This window comes from Arvicanthis niloticus, chromosome 5 (assembly GCF_011762505.2).
Source record: "Arvicanthis niloticus isolate mArvNil1 chromosome 5, mArvNil1.pat.X, whole genome shotgun sequence".
In the NCBI taxonomy this organism is placed as follows: Eukaryota; Metazoa; Chordata; class Mammalia; order Rodentia; family Muridae; genus Arvicanthis; species Arvicanthis niloticus.
In genome coordinates, this window is record NC_047662.1 from 54,660,267 (window position 1) to 54,677,011 (window position 16,745).

General features: G+C 37.2%; 1 protein-coding gene across 1 annotated transcript in view; it reads left to right on the plus strand.

The window, feature by feature from the left end:
- Positions 1 to 16,745, plus strand: part of LOC117709294 (cytochrome P450 2J6) — a 33,298-nt gene that overhangs the window by 3,594 nt on the left and 12,959 nt on the right. The window contains exons 2-6 of the mRNA XM_034503583.2: positions 5,850 to 6,012; positions 8,431 to 8,580; positions 8,984 to 9,144; positions 12,984 to 13,160; positions 15,317 to 15,455. Of these exons, the coding sequence (XP_034359474.1) occupies positions 5,850 to 6,012; positions 8,431 to 8,580; positions 8,984 to 9,144; positions 12,984 to 13,160; positions 15,317 to 15,455 (790 nt within the window). The remainder of the gene's footprint in view (positions 1 to 5,849; positions 6,013 to 8,430; positions 8,581 to 8,983; positions 9,145 to 12,983; positions 13,161 to 15,316; positions 15,456 to 16,745) is intronic.

Consider the following 16,745-nt stretch of genomic DNA (forward strand, 5'->3'; position numbering starts at 1 on the left):
TGTGGCTACAGAACTTAAGAGATATGTCTGGTGTAGCACAATGTCTCATGATATAATAAGGGTGGGGAAATCTTCCCATACCAGTTATTTTTTTATCCATTTATGGGTGTGTTTTCATACTTTTTACTAAATCAAACATATAGTAAGAAGCAGAATTGAGATACAAGGATGTCAGATGTCTCTCAGTCCAATGTCTGGAGTAGCATTGTGCCACCACTCCTTCACAAACCCATTCAAACTTCTTGATGGAAACGAAGGAAGTCCACTTGTGATTTTTGGTGGTGAAAGTTCTTGGTCTACAGAATCCCCAATAGCATTGATTTCCAATGAATTTGTCTTAGCAGCTATTTCATCCAGGAGTCTTCTCCAGCTCCAGGCAATTTCTAGCTTAACTTCATCCAATAATTGATTGATTTGCTTTCAGTTGAATTCCTTATCTCCTGGCCCTGATTTTTGGCTGGTGTGCTCTAATAAGGCCTTTCTTCTAAACTTCTGCACACACTCATTCTCCTCTCTCTATATTTCTACTGCCTGACCCACAATATGAGTAATTTGACCTTCACACTAGACATGTTTTGTTCACATCCTCACCGTTTAAAACTTGGCTAAAACATCATTTCTTCCAGATGTCCTCATCTTCTGTTTAGATTCTAACAGGACTAGAGCAGATGTCATCTTAGGCTGTACACTGCATATTTTTCTTTGCTGTCAACCTGTCTCAGAAGATGACCAATGAGACTGTCACTCTGAAGAGAAATTAATGGCTTCAAAGAAATATGCACAATTGTGCATAAATGAATACATGTGCACAGCATTATAGTAGTAAAGATCATATATATAGTCTGAAATTTCAAGGGACACTGTGGTATCTATAACATCTAATAGCCACTGTTACTAGTATTTGTTCCTATTTCCATAGATTTATTTAATGTTTATTTATTGAATAAAATGATTTTCAACATAAGAGAAATAAATCCTGCATTGCTTAATTTTTGTCAACTCGATAAAACCTATGCATTACATGGGAGAAGGAAAACTTCAGTTCAGGAGTTGTCTCATCAGATCAGTGTGTGGGTATTTGCTCTTGCTCGCTAATTACTATGGGAGGGAGTGGCCACTGACATGATGTCATTTCTTCTCTTGATGATGGAATATCACTTGTAAGATTAAATCTTTTCTTCACAGATTAATTTTGGTCAGTGTTATATCACAGCAACAGAAAACAAAGTAGGACATGTGCATACTGAAAGGAACACTTAAAAACACAATTTTGCAAATAATCACCAGACGATAAACACCCATACTTATTCACTGTCACACATGTACACTTACCCACTCAGAAATAATTTCATATAACTGTTCATCTATGCAGACATAATTTCATATAACTGTTCATCTGTGTTTTCATATTTGATCATAATGAAAACAAAGTGTTAGCTCCACTATTTATTAAAGTTCTCTGTATTAATAGGTAGTTTCTACATATCAAAAGAAAAATGAATATCACATATAAAAATGTTTAAAAGATGCAAACAAGTGACTTTAAAAAATATAATAACAATAAAGACAATAAGAAAGGGCAGGAGTTCCATTGGCAGTGCTCTCCATGCAGCACTGAGAATATGTGTTCAGTCCCCAGAATCTATAAGAATGTTGTATAGTAGCCTGCCTTTATAAACTTAGGGATAGAAAGAAGAGAACCAAACTCCTGAAGTTCACCAGCTAGCCAACCTTGTCTACTCAGTGCTCATTAAATACTCCAAATTACAAGGTGGGTAGCTCTTGTAAATGATACCAGAAATTGATTTCTGTATGGATGCATGCACGCATGCACACACTCGCACATACACACACACACACACACACACACACACACACACCCATGCACACACACAAGCACACACACAAGCACACACACAAGCACATGCCCACAGCTTATTACACAGAACTGTAAGAGTTCAGACTAACAGACTTTCTCATCTACCACTAATGGGAGGAGGATCTGTGGCTGTTTTTCTTTTCTCTTCCTGGGTACCCCTTTACTGTTGCTCAGTAAGAACTTCCATAGAGCTGAGTCATTTGTATTCATGGATCATTTTTCTCACTAATCCTTAGCTTTTATTTTCTCTTTATTCAGCCTGTCTTTGTTATTCAATAATCCACATGATTTATTTCTAGTATTATACTTGATGTCTCTTATTTCTTTTGTTAAATTTTATATCTCGTATTTCAATCCATTGTTGTTTGTGCTCCTATTATTGTTTTCAATTTTACCTCTTATTTTACCCTGTAGAGGCACTTTAAAAAAAAAAAAAAAGAACAGCTTGTTTTAATCTTTAAATTGTGTGCTGAATGTGCAGAGAAACTGGCTCTGGCTGCCTTAAGACACATACCCAAATGTCTTCTAAGTAATTAAATACACATAGAGGTTGACAGAGATGACACTTTTGAGAATTGTAAATGTCATGATTTGCCCATCTTCACTTGGTACACTATAAGGTACAACCTACTGATCCACTTCTGTTGATTGACACATACACGGACAGAGAGCTGGTAAAGATGGAAAAAGGATAACCAGTACTTAGTCTCAGATACTGGATACCATTGGTAGAAGGTCAGAATCTGTAATACACATTGCTATTTAAGAGACACTTAACTCAAATAACTTCTTTGTTGATATTGAAAATTAGTCAGTAAGTTATTTTACAGCATACAATCTCCCACACATTTTTCACAACGAAGTTAATTCCTTTTCAAGTACCTATGTCTGGTATCTTTCAAAAAAAATGATACATATACACTTGTTCGCTCTGTCTTATGAACCAGACAAGAAAAATAGTGCTAAGACTTAATGAAGTTAGCAAGGACTCTGAATAAAGAACAACAGAAGAACTGAGTCTATGTCTTTATCTATAATCATTACATTTGCTTTGACATGGTTTACAAAGGTTCAAAGCTTAATGATTGATGTGGTAAGGAAAAGAATGGCAGAGGACCACAGATACCTGGAAGAATTGAATTCTGCTTAGTACTAGTGACAAGACTCAGGATGACCTAAAGCAGAGGTGGATCGACACAGGGCTGACTTCTAGACAAACAAGTGGAAGGATCTTTGGAAATGATCGCACACTCTTCTAGCTTTGCACAAATTTGTATGTTTTGCATCCCCGTTGATGCTCTCCTTATCTGCAGCTACCTCTTCTCCCTCCTACAAACTCCCTTACCCACACCCTTATGCCTGGTATGCACTCTTTAACTGACAGTAAACACCAAGTCTTATGGACACCCAAAATCCAATTTTTTTCATAAACATTATATATCAACTAGTGGAGTCCCTCTCCCCAGCAAGAGCCCTTTTCTTGGCTGCATTGCCTCATTTACAATTCATTTTCTTCTTTAGAAAAATGAAGAAAATTCTGACTATGGTAAAACAGTTATAAAAAATGAAGTAAAACACAAAGCGTACTGAGCATCCACTCAGTGGGTATGGCTATCTGGGACTGGTGGGGTTTTGTCCTAGATTTTGCCACTGGCTTTTATCCCTGAGCCTTTGAACACAGAGCTCATTCACTTCTCAGAGATGCAGTGAGTGGCTAGAAGCCAGAAACTAAACAAGTTCTTCTCACAGTGTCAGTTTCATTCTTCCACACAAAAGCCTTTGAGGAGGGTGGGGGTGGGGGTAATATCTTACTCGTCCATAATGGGAGTCTGAGTTTGGAATCGAGCATATGCTGTTCATTTGGCAAACCATAGAGCCTTCATGCTTACATTTCTCCAGATCTTCAGACATATTTCCTCCCACAACCTCTGCCCTATATTCTACTCTTCATACAGAGAAAGGTTTGGAGAAGGCACATTCTCCTATTCATGAACAACATTAGGTATTATACATAACTAAAGAGTCTGTGGTTGCTATAGTTCACTTGTACACATACACCTCAGTCTTTCTCTGGACTAATGTCCTTTATTCTCTGCCTCACTAGATGACATGATATTTCACATTAGAGACTTTTATGTCTTACACTTTTAACCTCATGAGTTAGTCTAGGGATAAATTGATACTTATTTGGTTCATGTTGGCTATATATGGATGAAAAATTATGAGAAGATTGATAATCTTGAAATTAGTTAGAGTTTGCTGTGTGGGGGGGCGGGGGAGGAATAAAAAGAAGCATTTCCATCACACCAATGTGAGCGAGGGTACCTCCCTCAGAGTTTGGACCTAACATACCCAGACACCAAATTCTCAACACAAAGGAGATTTATTAGCACAGAGGGGTAGGTGTATATTTGTGTGTTGTGTGTGTGTGTGGGGGGTGGTCACTGCAAAGTAACTGCAGCAGTGACAAGTAGGCAAGAAGTAAGAAAGAGCAGGTGTTTCTGTAGGAGTGGATATATAAGGGAAAAGGAGGGACTCTGTACTAGGGTGACCTGGTAAATCCTGATTGGACATATTATCCAAATAGTAATTTTGAGTGTTGGACCTCAGTGTTTCGTTTCAGGAATGAGTCAGTGGCCAAGTAAAGAATGGACCTTTGGGACTAGCGTAACAAATATTCTTAGCAATGAGGAAGAAAAGTGATAAAAGGGCAAAACATTTCTGCAATATTTATCATGCTTGGTCCTACTAGAGCTCTTTAAGCAAGGCACCTCTTATATTCACAAATACAGAGAATTACCTTAGTGTTAGTCCCCTTAGTCATGTACATCTCATTTATCATACATGTCCATACCATGTCTAGTACATGGTGTTGAGTAGGAGATATTATTTTCCGATTAAGCAATCGGTTTAGTCTACCAGGAAATCCATTTAAGCTACACTAACATCAAGTCTATGGAGACCTTCATCAACTTCCTCAATCACGGTCAGGTCAAATATGGAACATGATCTCCTTTCATTAGTCTCCTGGATGCTTCAGTTTAGAGAGTTTTGCTTCTTTTAAAAAATAATGTTCTCCCAGGCTGGCCTTGAACTCGTGATCTTCCTGCCTCTGCCTCCTTCAGCAAATTCTACCAGCGTGCCCTACCACAACTGGCTTGGGATGGGATAGGGGGTTAATGTGGGTGGGGGAAATGGGGAAAGGGGGTAACATCTGAAATGTAAATAAACAAAATATTGAAAAAATAGGGGCACCAACAAAGTTATGGTGAGCCTTAGTCTAAAGAATGCATTGTAGGAGAATTAGCACAACCACCTAGTAAGTAGAGAATAGTGTGTGTTATTCTTTAGTGAATGAAAGTACTGTTACTAATGATTTCGTGTTAGAACAGAAAAGATGAATAAAATGTTTTCTCTAAATAATGTCTACTTAGGTACAATTTAGTGAATATAATCTTTGTTGACAGCTATGACAGAAATCTATTTAGTAAAGGGAATTTTAGCAAGTAAAAGAATTATAAGAGTTTGGGTACTGGTTTTTAAATGTGCTACATTATACTGAACAAGTTCTGCCCATTATCTCTGAGGCAATACAGTTTTCATTGTTACTATAAATCAGTTTTTTATTAATGTATTCAGTGTTCAAAAATAAAAATTTAACATACTGGATATTAAAAACAATGATGTTCTTGTGCTTTCTTCTAGGGACACAAAGTAGGTGCACAGGCAATTCATACAGTTGCATTAATGAACTTATGTAGAGTAAATTCTATTCCTGAATTACAGCTGAGTTTAATGCAATGAAGGGTAAAACATCTTCAAAAACTTGCAGAAATCAAGGTACACACCTTCACATACACATCACTCATGGATACCTCTCAACATGAATCCAATTAGCTTCACATATGCCTGACATCTCGGATACACAGACACACACATGCTTAACTATAACTATTGATGTATTTTTCAGTTTGTGAAGAAATATGGGAATATTTTTAGCCTGAATTTTGGTGACATAACTTCAGTGGTCATAACTGGACTGCCCTTAATCAAAGAAGCCTTTACTCACATGGAGCCAAACATTTTGAACCGACCTCTCAGTGTTATGCAAGAACGTATCACCAATAAAAATGGTAAGTTTATATAGTTTGTTGAGCAACATGAAGTGTGTGTTATAATGTTTATCATGCATTATAGGTGCCTGTCCCAACAATACCATAAACAACCCTGTCTTGAATTGCTGTCTTTACAGGAAGTGTGAGGTTACATTTAGTGAGTGAAAACTTCCATTGAAGGACTTAGCAATGTCATCCCTAATATACATCAAAAGAAACCGCATGTCTTACAAAAACTAACTCTAAATGTGTTGGTGAGAAGTAACCACACATCTTACCACAGACAGACACATTGCTCTCTTATTCCCCTGCTCCATGCCAACCCTCTGACCTAGAAAAATGGGAGTGAGTCACCTCTCTCCTACTGATGTGCATCTTGTTTAAAGCTTCTTACACTTCATTACTAAAGCCTTGCCTCACAGGGACTTCTAGTCTAGAGATTGTTAGATTAAAATAGTGTAAGTACTCAGTATTATCATTTAATCAAGTTACATGTTCCAAAATTGGAAGCAGAACTTCAAGTGTATTAACCAACCATAGTTTTAAACATCTAATAATTGTTCCCTCAGACAATCAACCACTAATTGTATATCATTGGCTATATTATCTGCTATGAGAAGCACAGTGCTGGTCATAAGTGATTAATAGTAAATATAATACATGAAAATCTGCATCTTTATATAACATGCATTCCATAAAATGAAAAACCCTGGTGTAATTAGCTAATTAAATCATATATGTCTACAATGTTAAGGGGAGCTGTCAGCCATTAGTAGTTTCTAAGATCTACTGGGATTCAGGTAAAACTTTTATATGAAGACACACATTTAATAACATGGAAAAACAATTAACTGAGACAGAATATCCCTGAAAGAACAAGGAGGACTAGGGCCTTGAGTACTGGAAGAAATGTCCAGTGTGGCAAGCATAGAATCTAAATCATATAATTAAGTGAATACAAACTTATAAATTTATTTAGGAAAAGTCTAGATGTTGGTTTTCATGTGAACAACAAGAGTGGTGTTGAGTAGAACACACACTGCACGCTCTGAGCATCCGTTAGGTTTCAGTTAGGAAATGGACATGATATTATCACTGTAGGTTAGGAAAGATGGGATTTGAAAAATAAGTTGAGAAGTGAAACTTGAGTATTCTCTGATGGTGGCATTACAGACACATGGACCAAAATCATTTAAGAGAGACTTGATGAAGTCCATAGATGGCAGGATATCGAAGATCTCAGGGGAACTGCCTGAAGAGTGGCTCCTGTGGGAATGGCGGATGCAAAAAGGAATGATGAGATATGGTAACGTTGTTGGTAGTGCTAGCTTCTGGTGGGAGTTTCAGAGATCCATAATAATTTCTGTCACAGATGTGCTGAGTCTAAATGCTTGTAACTACCAAAGTCAAGTAGTCATGTACAAGGTTCTAGAATGTATACCTTATGTGATTGTCAGTAGAGAACATTTAAATGTTAGGAAATATGAAATTTCATAAAATAGAATATGCAGGAAAAAGAAGTGTGGGCTAGTCTTGAACAACTCCAGTGTTTCAAGAGTTGGTAAAAAGAAAACAAGCCAGCAAAATTTGTGGGAAATTTGCAGCAAAGAATTAGGAAGAAAATCTGGAACAGCAGAATGCCGGGTGCCACTGGGAAAGGTTTTCAGGAAGGAAGTCTCTGAGTTGCTGAAGGAGCATTTCTGCATGTTGAAAGGGCTCCCTGCTTGATGTGTAGGAAGAAGAGAGACCAACACTTGTGTTTAAAATTCTCACAATTTTTCTGAAAATCACAAATAGACTTGATCATGGCGTTGATGTTACATGAAATAGGTAGTAGATGTTGAACATGATAGAGTGTCTGCCCAGCCTCCTGTTTTTGTCAAGGTGAACTACATGTGCTCTGGCCTTAATGAGTCATTTGTTTTTCATCTTTTAAAGCTTGTTTTAAAGCAGCAACCCTCTCATAATGCCTTTCTTATCTCTTTAATTTATGCATCTTGTCTTATTCTTTATTTCATTCCCCTTATTCAGTGTAACAGAACTTTGCAAACGTTTCTGTCTACCCTGGAACCAGGAGAGATATATTTGAATACCAGGTTAGCAAACAGCTGTGTTCCCTTGAAATGCTTCATTTATATGTATTCCTCATTTTCTTCTGCAGCAATTAGAATAGACCTGTTGCTGGCTGATGACAAGCATGCAGAGTTATTAAGAGAAATAGATTACATACTGTTTAACAAATATCAGTGTGGGGGGCTGTAAATCTCCAGGATTTGTTAGCCATCATGATTCTTGTTTTAGAATGTTCTCTCTAGAAAGCTATCAAGACCTTCATTGGCCCTCCTCCTTTCCATTGTAAATGTGTTAAACAAATAATTCAAGAGGTACTTTTAGATGAAAATTATATAGTCATAAAGCTGAATCTCCTCTCTCTAGGATTGATCTTCTCCAGTGGCCAGACATGGAAGGAGCAAAGAAGGTTCGCCTTGATGACACTGAGGAACTTTGGCTTGGGAAAGAAGAGCTTAGAGCAGCGCATACAGGAAGAGGCCTATCACCTAGTAGAAGCCATAAGAAAGGAGGAAGGTGAGTCTTTTTCAGGGGCGGTGGGATGGGCCTCTTTCATTCATTGAACAGATTCTCATAAAATGTCTAAGTGATCATCCTTGCCCTGAACTAGGTCTGGGCACTGAGGATTGAACAGTGAACATCTAGCCATGACCCTAGCCCAGTTGATTGGCAGCTAAGCACACAAATGGGTCAATATACCCAGTGTTGTAACTAAGGCCTGTTAATAAGTCTGACTCCCCAGGTATTAGCAGAATACTTGGTGCATGTCAGACCCCATTTACTGTGCTTTGGCCAGAGCCTCTTACATGTGTATTTCTGGAATGTTTATTTCTCTGTCATATGAAGTTAATTTATTATAGGAAATAGAAACTAAATGAATAACTTTGAAGGACTCATCTCTCCCTCTCCTCATATCCAGGAAAACCTTTCAACCTTCACTTCAGTATCAACAATGCAGTTTCCAATATCATTTGCTCTGTCACCTTTGGGGAGCGCTTTGAGTATCATGACAGTAGGTTTCAGGAGATGTTGAGGTTACTGGATGAGGTTATGTATTTGGAGACAAGAATGATAAGTCAGGTAAACACTTTTCTTTACATATTTTTGGAAGGTAGCACTTGTAAAGCTAATGTATAATGTTTCAAACCTATTTCGAATCCAACTGTTGACTAGTATAAAAAACTTGATATATATAATATAATTCTAACATTTATTTGAATACTTTTAATATTTATATTGGTTTATATACATGTATATGTAAGTGCTGAGCTCTTAGAGAATGTCAGTATTTATTTGAACTCTCATTTTCGATGCCTCTCTCTTCCTTTCTCAGAGTTATCATCTGAATGACTAGCTTATCACCTTGTTTTGTGATTTCTCTTTGTGCACTGATCTTTGTTATTAGGAGACTAGCAGGGCACTGTCTGAATATGTTGTTGTTTTCTCTGTAGTTAGGTAAATGGGTTGCTTTTAGATTTATGGTGTTATGATAACAGTTCCATGTCAGCACCCATGTGACATACTCATTTGTCTTATATTTGCATCCGGACATATAAGATAAAGATTCAGAAGTATGAACTCTTCCTATACCCATTGATACTTGATGCTATCGGTCTTCTTCTTCTTCTTCTTCTTCTTCTTCTTCTTCTTCTTCTTCTTCTTCTTCTTCTTCTTCTTCTTCTTCTTCTTCTTCTTCTTTTTTTTTTTTTTTTTTTGGTTTTTTTGAGACCGGGTTTTATCTGTATAGCCCTGGCTGTCCTGGAACTCACTCTGTAGACCAGGCTGGCCTTGAACTCAGAAATCCGCCTGCCTCTGCCTTCCAAGTGCTGGGATTAAAGGCATGCGCCACCACTGCCCGGCTGCTATCGGTCTTCTAATACTAGAAAAATATAAACATTTAGGGTTCAAATGTCACTTCAAGTAGGCCTCATTATTCATCTCTAACCTGTATAGCTCCTCAAATACTCTCCATAGCTTACTGGTCAATCATCTACACCCCTAAATATGGGAGAACAGTTGTAATGTGAAATTAGCCTCAAGTGTTTGATTTTATCAGCCTCATTTTCCTTCTGCTATGTGCATGTATATTATTATATGCTTTTAAAACACGTCCATGGTCTTTTATTTAGTGTGGATGCACACATATATACATTTGTTATGTGTATAGATACACACAAGTCAGACAACAACTTTAAGAATTAGACTCTTCCAAAAAAAAAAAAAAATAGGTTCTTCCATTATGTGTGTACCAGGAGTGAAAAAGCTCACGTGTGTGTATGTGTGTGATCATTTTTACTTATTACTGTTATGCTGTATTAATTGGCATTCCCTTTATGTATAGTTATTCTTTATCTCTTCTGATGAGTTTGGATTTGAAATCTGTTTCATCAGATATCAGAATAACTATGTCAGCTTGCTCTATTTCTGTTTGCTTTATAGACTGATTTCCTTTTTTACATCTTTATGTGTGGGTGTCTTTACTACTAAGATGTGTTTTTTGTAGATCATACAAACATTGATCTAGGTTTCAATATAGTCAGTGACTCTGTTCTCTTAGACATTGTGATCATGCTCACTATTTTACTTAATGGATATTTGAATGGAGTGTGTCCTCAACATTGTGCTCCATTACCCATAGTTTTCTGTGTAGTTTAGTCTGTTAGTGATGTGTTCTAGTGTGCATTTTTGATGCATTCAGTTATGCTTTAAAACACATTTTTTACTTATTCACTTTACATCCTGCTCACTGCCCACCTCCCATAATCCTTCCCCTCACCTCTGAGTGATTGGGGGACCACTAGGTATCCCTACACTCTGGTGTATTAAGACTCTACAAGGCTAGACACTTCTCCCAGAGGCCAGACAAGACAGTTTAGCTAGAAGAACACATCCCATGTACAAGCAACACCCTTGCTCCAGTTGTTCAGGACCTACATGAAGATCAAGCTGCACATCTGCTACATGTTTTATTTTACCGAACCTCACTCCTCTTGCTACAAGTGTCTTCTGTGTTGGTGTTCTTTCAACTCCATTGCTGGTTTTCTCATTCATAATGATGGTCTGTTCCTTTCTACTGTTGACTTACCATTCTGGGTCATTTATTGAATTCATCTTTTTGCTTATCTTCTCAAAGCCACATATCACTTTTGCTAGATTCCTTTTGCAGCTTTTAGATAGCATTATGTACTTGTGTTTCTGTATTATACTTTATCCTGTCTCGGACATCTCTTCTGGAATATGTGGAGGTAACAGTTGCAGATGTTTTAGCCTTACCATATTGTTGGGGGGGGGGGGGGTAACACATGTTTTCAGAGAGAATGAATCTGAAGCACAGTTACTGGCCCTTTAAAAGTTAGTTTTCTCTCTACAAACTTCTGTTTCCATACATCTTATTCTCTATGATGTGCCCAGAAGTGGATTGATTCGCATTTGTGGTATACCCAAAAGCACTTTTTCCTCATTTAAGGATGTCCTCACTGAAAATTAAGGAAATGGTTATCCTGACTTATATGTATGAAATGGGAAATAAAGAATTAGGTCAGTTGCACTTAGTGTCTGTACTATCATGTTATAACTCTTACTCATGATAATTCCAAGTCCAGCAGCCCCAGGTTTTTCTCCTCCTAGTAAGCAGAAGCTAGAAAGTCACTGGAGATCAGAGAGTGCCCAGCCAAATTCTAGATGTTAGATTATGGTAAAAAAAAAAAAAAATCTTAGAATGGAACAAGGAGTTGGCAGAGAGTGATAATAAATGTACTTGGAAAGATAAGTTACACCAGTCATTTTTATAGATAGCTGCAAAAGTCCACTAATTTTCACAATGCCTGTCTTCATAGAAAATGAGGCAGTATGCTGTCTGCAAATTGGTACAGAGTTGTACAAGCAAATTTAGATAGCAGTCCACCAGACCTCTGTGAAATGCTTTGTATGTCTCATGTCATTCACTGTTCAGTTACAGGAAGACCCCATTATCAATACTACTTTGTAATAATATTAACATCATTAATACTGTTATTATACCAGTTACAAATTGTTATTACTAGAGGCCAGAAAGGTAAAAATTATTCCCGTGTATGTCTTATTTTAAATCTTGTTGATTTATATTGTGTTATGCTATCTGTTTACTACAAATTTTATTGAAACCACATTCACCATTTACTTTACTTGAGTAAAAATTGCAGTCTTATAATATGGGTATTAAAGTACAGTACTAATACCTGCACAATACTTGATAATGGTAATTCCCACAGGGTAAATAAGTCATGTCAGACAACCAGAGGGGTGAGAAAATGCTTGTCACTTTGAGGGTAATCTGGTAAAATATCTCCAAGGAGACTTGACTAATACCTTTATGAAGAGAGAGACATGGTTAAAAAATTTTAAGAACACTTTTAAGGAACAATGAATAGTACTTGCCAGGGCCCTTGGTGTGCTCTCAAGGCTGCTGTGGTTGTATTATCTAGAGAGATGATAAAGATTCAGGGGATCCCAATTTTGTATGACATACAGATGCTGAAGTTTTTGTCCAATTCTGAGTCTAGGGACAGTCCTTGAATATAGAAAGTAACAGAATCAAGCATGTGATTACACTGATAAATATTCTTTCCGGAAATTATATGCAAATTAAGTTATAATGGCATTGTCAGTATAATAAATAAAAGTGTTGAGTGCTGTCCCAATATCCAGATAGAAAGGTGGTGTTATAGACCATGTAACAGGCAGCTGGGTTTTAAGAAGTGTTTGAAGGCTCAATATATTTTGCATGGCAGAGTTGAAATATTTTTGAGGTAGAGGAGAGGGAAAACAAAAGCTGGCCCTACAATTTCACAGTAATAAACATGAATAAAGACTAGACTTATTGGAAACATTGTAAAATGTCACCAGGTTGTCTCCATGACTATCTCATTTTTCCCAATCAGCTCTATAATATCTTTCCATGGATAATGAAGTATATCCCTGGATCACATCAAAAAGTTTTCAGAAACTGGGAAAAACTGAAATTGTTCGTCTCCTGTATGATTGATGATCACCGGAAAGACTGGAACCCTGATGAACCAAGAGACTTCATTGATGCTTTCCTCAAGGAAATGACAAAGGTGAGAGAGATGCTTCTGTGTCATTTTCATAGAGACAATGTATTCATTTAATAGTTTTCAATCAATACTGCATCAGTCTACCACACTCTTAGGGTTTAACTGGGCACAGATTTATTCTTCTGCAGTTCTTATGACTTTAAATCCTATTTAACACACAAAGTTCATTGAAAGGCAATGGAATGATGTTGCAGCTCTAAGCTCCTAGAGAACACAGATATCTTGTGTTTTGGTTCCTTCCTGTGTCTTCAATTCCTAAACTACAACATCTCATTTTCTTTGATCTATTTGGTTTTGACCATCCAGCCCCTTCTTACAAAGACAGTTCAGGTTAATTGTCCTCTCTCTAATTAATCAAATCTATAAAGTGTATTTTAGCTCCTCAAGTAGCATGTGAAGGTTCCAAAAATGAAGATATAAATATCTTTGTATATCAATCCATCATATAAGCCATATAAGTGAAATATTAAACCATATAAATTGTATTAACTTGGGGGTGTTTGAAATACAGTGTCCTGAGTGTAAATGCACATACTTCTCTTTCATCCTCTTCCTTGCCTTTTACCCATACATGAGAGAAATATATACAAAGAGAAATTAGTAATTAAACTTCAGAGCTGTTTTTGGATGAATCAATATAAAGCCAGTTACTCATTCATCTCAGGCATATTGTAGCACACAGGTGAAATTCAACTATATTCAGGAGTTTGGTTTTAATGTATAGGTGGGGTGCTACCTTTTCATGATTGTATGTTTATAAACACCATTCAATCACACACAAGCAAAGAGAATGCAGCCAGTTAGGTGTTTTTGTACTTTTGTGTTTTGTGACAATAACTTACAGAAACAATTTAAGAGGTTGAAGGTCTATTTTTGGCTGATATTTTCAAGGGATCCAACATGAAGAAAAATATAGGAGAAAATGATATGGTGGTATCAATTTATGTCATGGTAGACCAAGAATCTGAAACTGGCCAGGATCCAGGACTTTAACACAACCACAGTAATCCCATTTCTACTGACTGACTTCTCCCAGATGGACAACACTTTCTAATGGTCCAGACTATCCTAAAATAGTTCCAGCAGCTAGAAATGAAATATTTAAAACTTGAGTCTGTAGGGATCATATTAGATTTAAACTATACAACTATTTAATGCTCTGACATAAATAGTCTTCTAGCAAATACATGTCACTGAATCTGTCCCATGAGTTTTGACTCATTAGATTGTAAATTCATTTTCTGCCCAGGGCATAATAGTAAATTTCTTTCCTTGTTCTATCATATTTCATCTTTCTGACACAGTTTCAATAGAAATGATATTTTGTTCCCAGAAGAAGGGGCAAATTGTTCACTATATATAGTACAGGTGTGAGGCTATCAGAATTATAAGCATGTCGTCCTTCTTGCTGGGCAGTGGTGGATCACACCTTTAATTCTAGCACTTGAAAGGCAGAGGCAGGCAGATTTCTGAGTTTGAGGCCAGCCTGGTCTACGGAGTGAGATCCAGGACAGCCAGGGCTATATAGAGAAACCCTGTCTCAGTATATATATATACATATATGTATATATATATATATATATATATATATATATGTATATATGTATATATATGTATATATATATATGTATATATATATATTGCATCTCATACAGTTGATATGACATGTTAAGTGGTATATGTTATCCTCATTTTATAAACTGAAACAGATCAAAGTAAAGTGAATGTCTTAAATCATATAGTGGCTTAGTGACTTAGGTGAAACTGGAAGCTAATTATGTGTAGGTGGGTTTTTCCTGTCCTGTTTGCATTTTCAAAAGTATAGACATATAGAAAATAGTTGTTTTGATATTCATCTACCCAAGTACCAGAACCTTTTGGTCAGCCTACAGCAGTTGGAATAAAATAGTGTTTTCTAATGAGGTCAAGGTAATATCATTTTCAAATGAACTCTTTCAAATTCATTACCTAGGGTGAAGAAGATCCTATGTGCCAATCTCCTTGTATTTGGATCATGATAATTCTCATGATATCATTGTGTCCTGAGGAGGTCAAAGGTGGCATCACTTCAAGTAACAGCATTCACATTTGTTACCCAGGATCAGAACCTGTGAATTTAAATAATCACAAATTTTCTGACTAAACACTATATTTTCCAGTACCCAGAGAAGACTACAAGTTTCAATGAAGAAAACCTCATCTGCAGCACTCTGGACCTCTTCTTTGCTGGAACAGAGACAACATCCACAACCCTGCGCTGGGCTCTTCTCTACATGGCCCTCTACCCAGAAGTTCAAGGTGAGCATGTGCTGACTGCATGAGACAAAGTCTAATTCTTCCTCTGGAAGCTATGGCTTACACAGGGCCAGAAGATAACATGGTGGAGTGGAAGGAAGTGGCATAGCTGTGAGGCAATATGAACTTGGGAATAGGAAAGCCTTCTGCATGTTCTGCCAGGGCTGAGATGGGTCCCAAGGGTACAAACACGTACAGAATATATCCACTCATCTCCTTCTTCCATTTTTAGTAGGCCCCTTTCATTTTACCCTACACTCTGTTCAAACTCTTTATTCTGGAATTCTATGCACTGTGATATCATCTTTCTGCTTTTTTTGCTTCAGTATCTCCTCACCCTCTATGGTGATATCTATGGTGAACATAGATACTGTTCCTATACTCTGTGTCCTCTCTTGGCCTTATTTGTGTCTCTAAGCCATGAGTATCATTTCTTTACTCTACCACCAGAATTCTGTCACAGTATTTCTCCATTCTAGAAGAATGGTCTCAGCTATTACTTTTTTAAGTCATTTCAAATTCCTCCATGGATTTGATGACTTAGGAGTAACTGTCATTCTTTTCCTCCAGTGACAACTGGATACTCCTCCATGGTTCTGCTTAGCGCATTGTTTCTTTCTCTACTGACTGGCATCTGCCAGGACGAGTGGTCCATCCTATCATTTTATTCCATTGAATTCTAGAAAAGTTTGATGATTTAAAAATAGAAATGTTTTTTCTTTTACATAATACGTGTTTTGGTTTTGCTCTTCTTGTTTTGTTGTTGTTTTTGTTCTTTGAATTTTTAGTAACGGTTCATTAGATATAAAATCAGTTTAGTAGATGGAGGCTCACTGTTTCTGCCTTAAGACAAAAATTGTCGCCTTCCTCTCTGACCAGCAAAAAGAAAGCACCACTCCAAGTTCTTCCCCAAGCAGTTTATTCAGGCTCTTGGGCAAAAAATGTCTACCCTCACCTCCCGCGTCTGGCTCATAACCCTAAAGGCTTGCCAATCATTATTAGCCACGTGGCGCAATGCTGGGGCACTCTACAGGCAAAAGCTGTTTATGAATTATTCTTCCCTTATAAGCCTTGTTTCTCGGGCTACAAGCGAAGGCCTGGCTGCTTGTCAGGTGCCATCTTTGGGAGCGGCTTTCCACAAAAAATTCCATAGAAAAATTCAGAGTGCTTTCCATGTGGTAAAGAAAATTTTGTTTATAAGACAATCCGTGTGTGTGTGTGTGTGTGTGTGTGTGTGTGTGTGTGTGTGTGTGTGTGTAAACATGTGAAAGCCATAGCAAAGCTACAAGGATC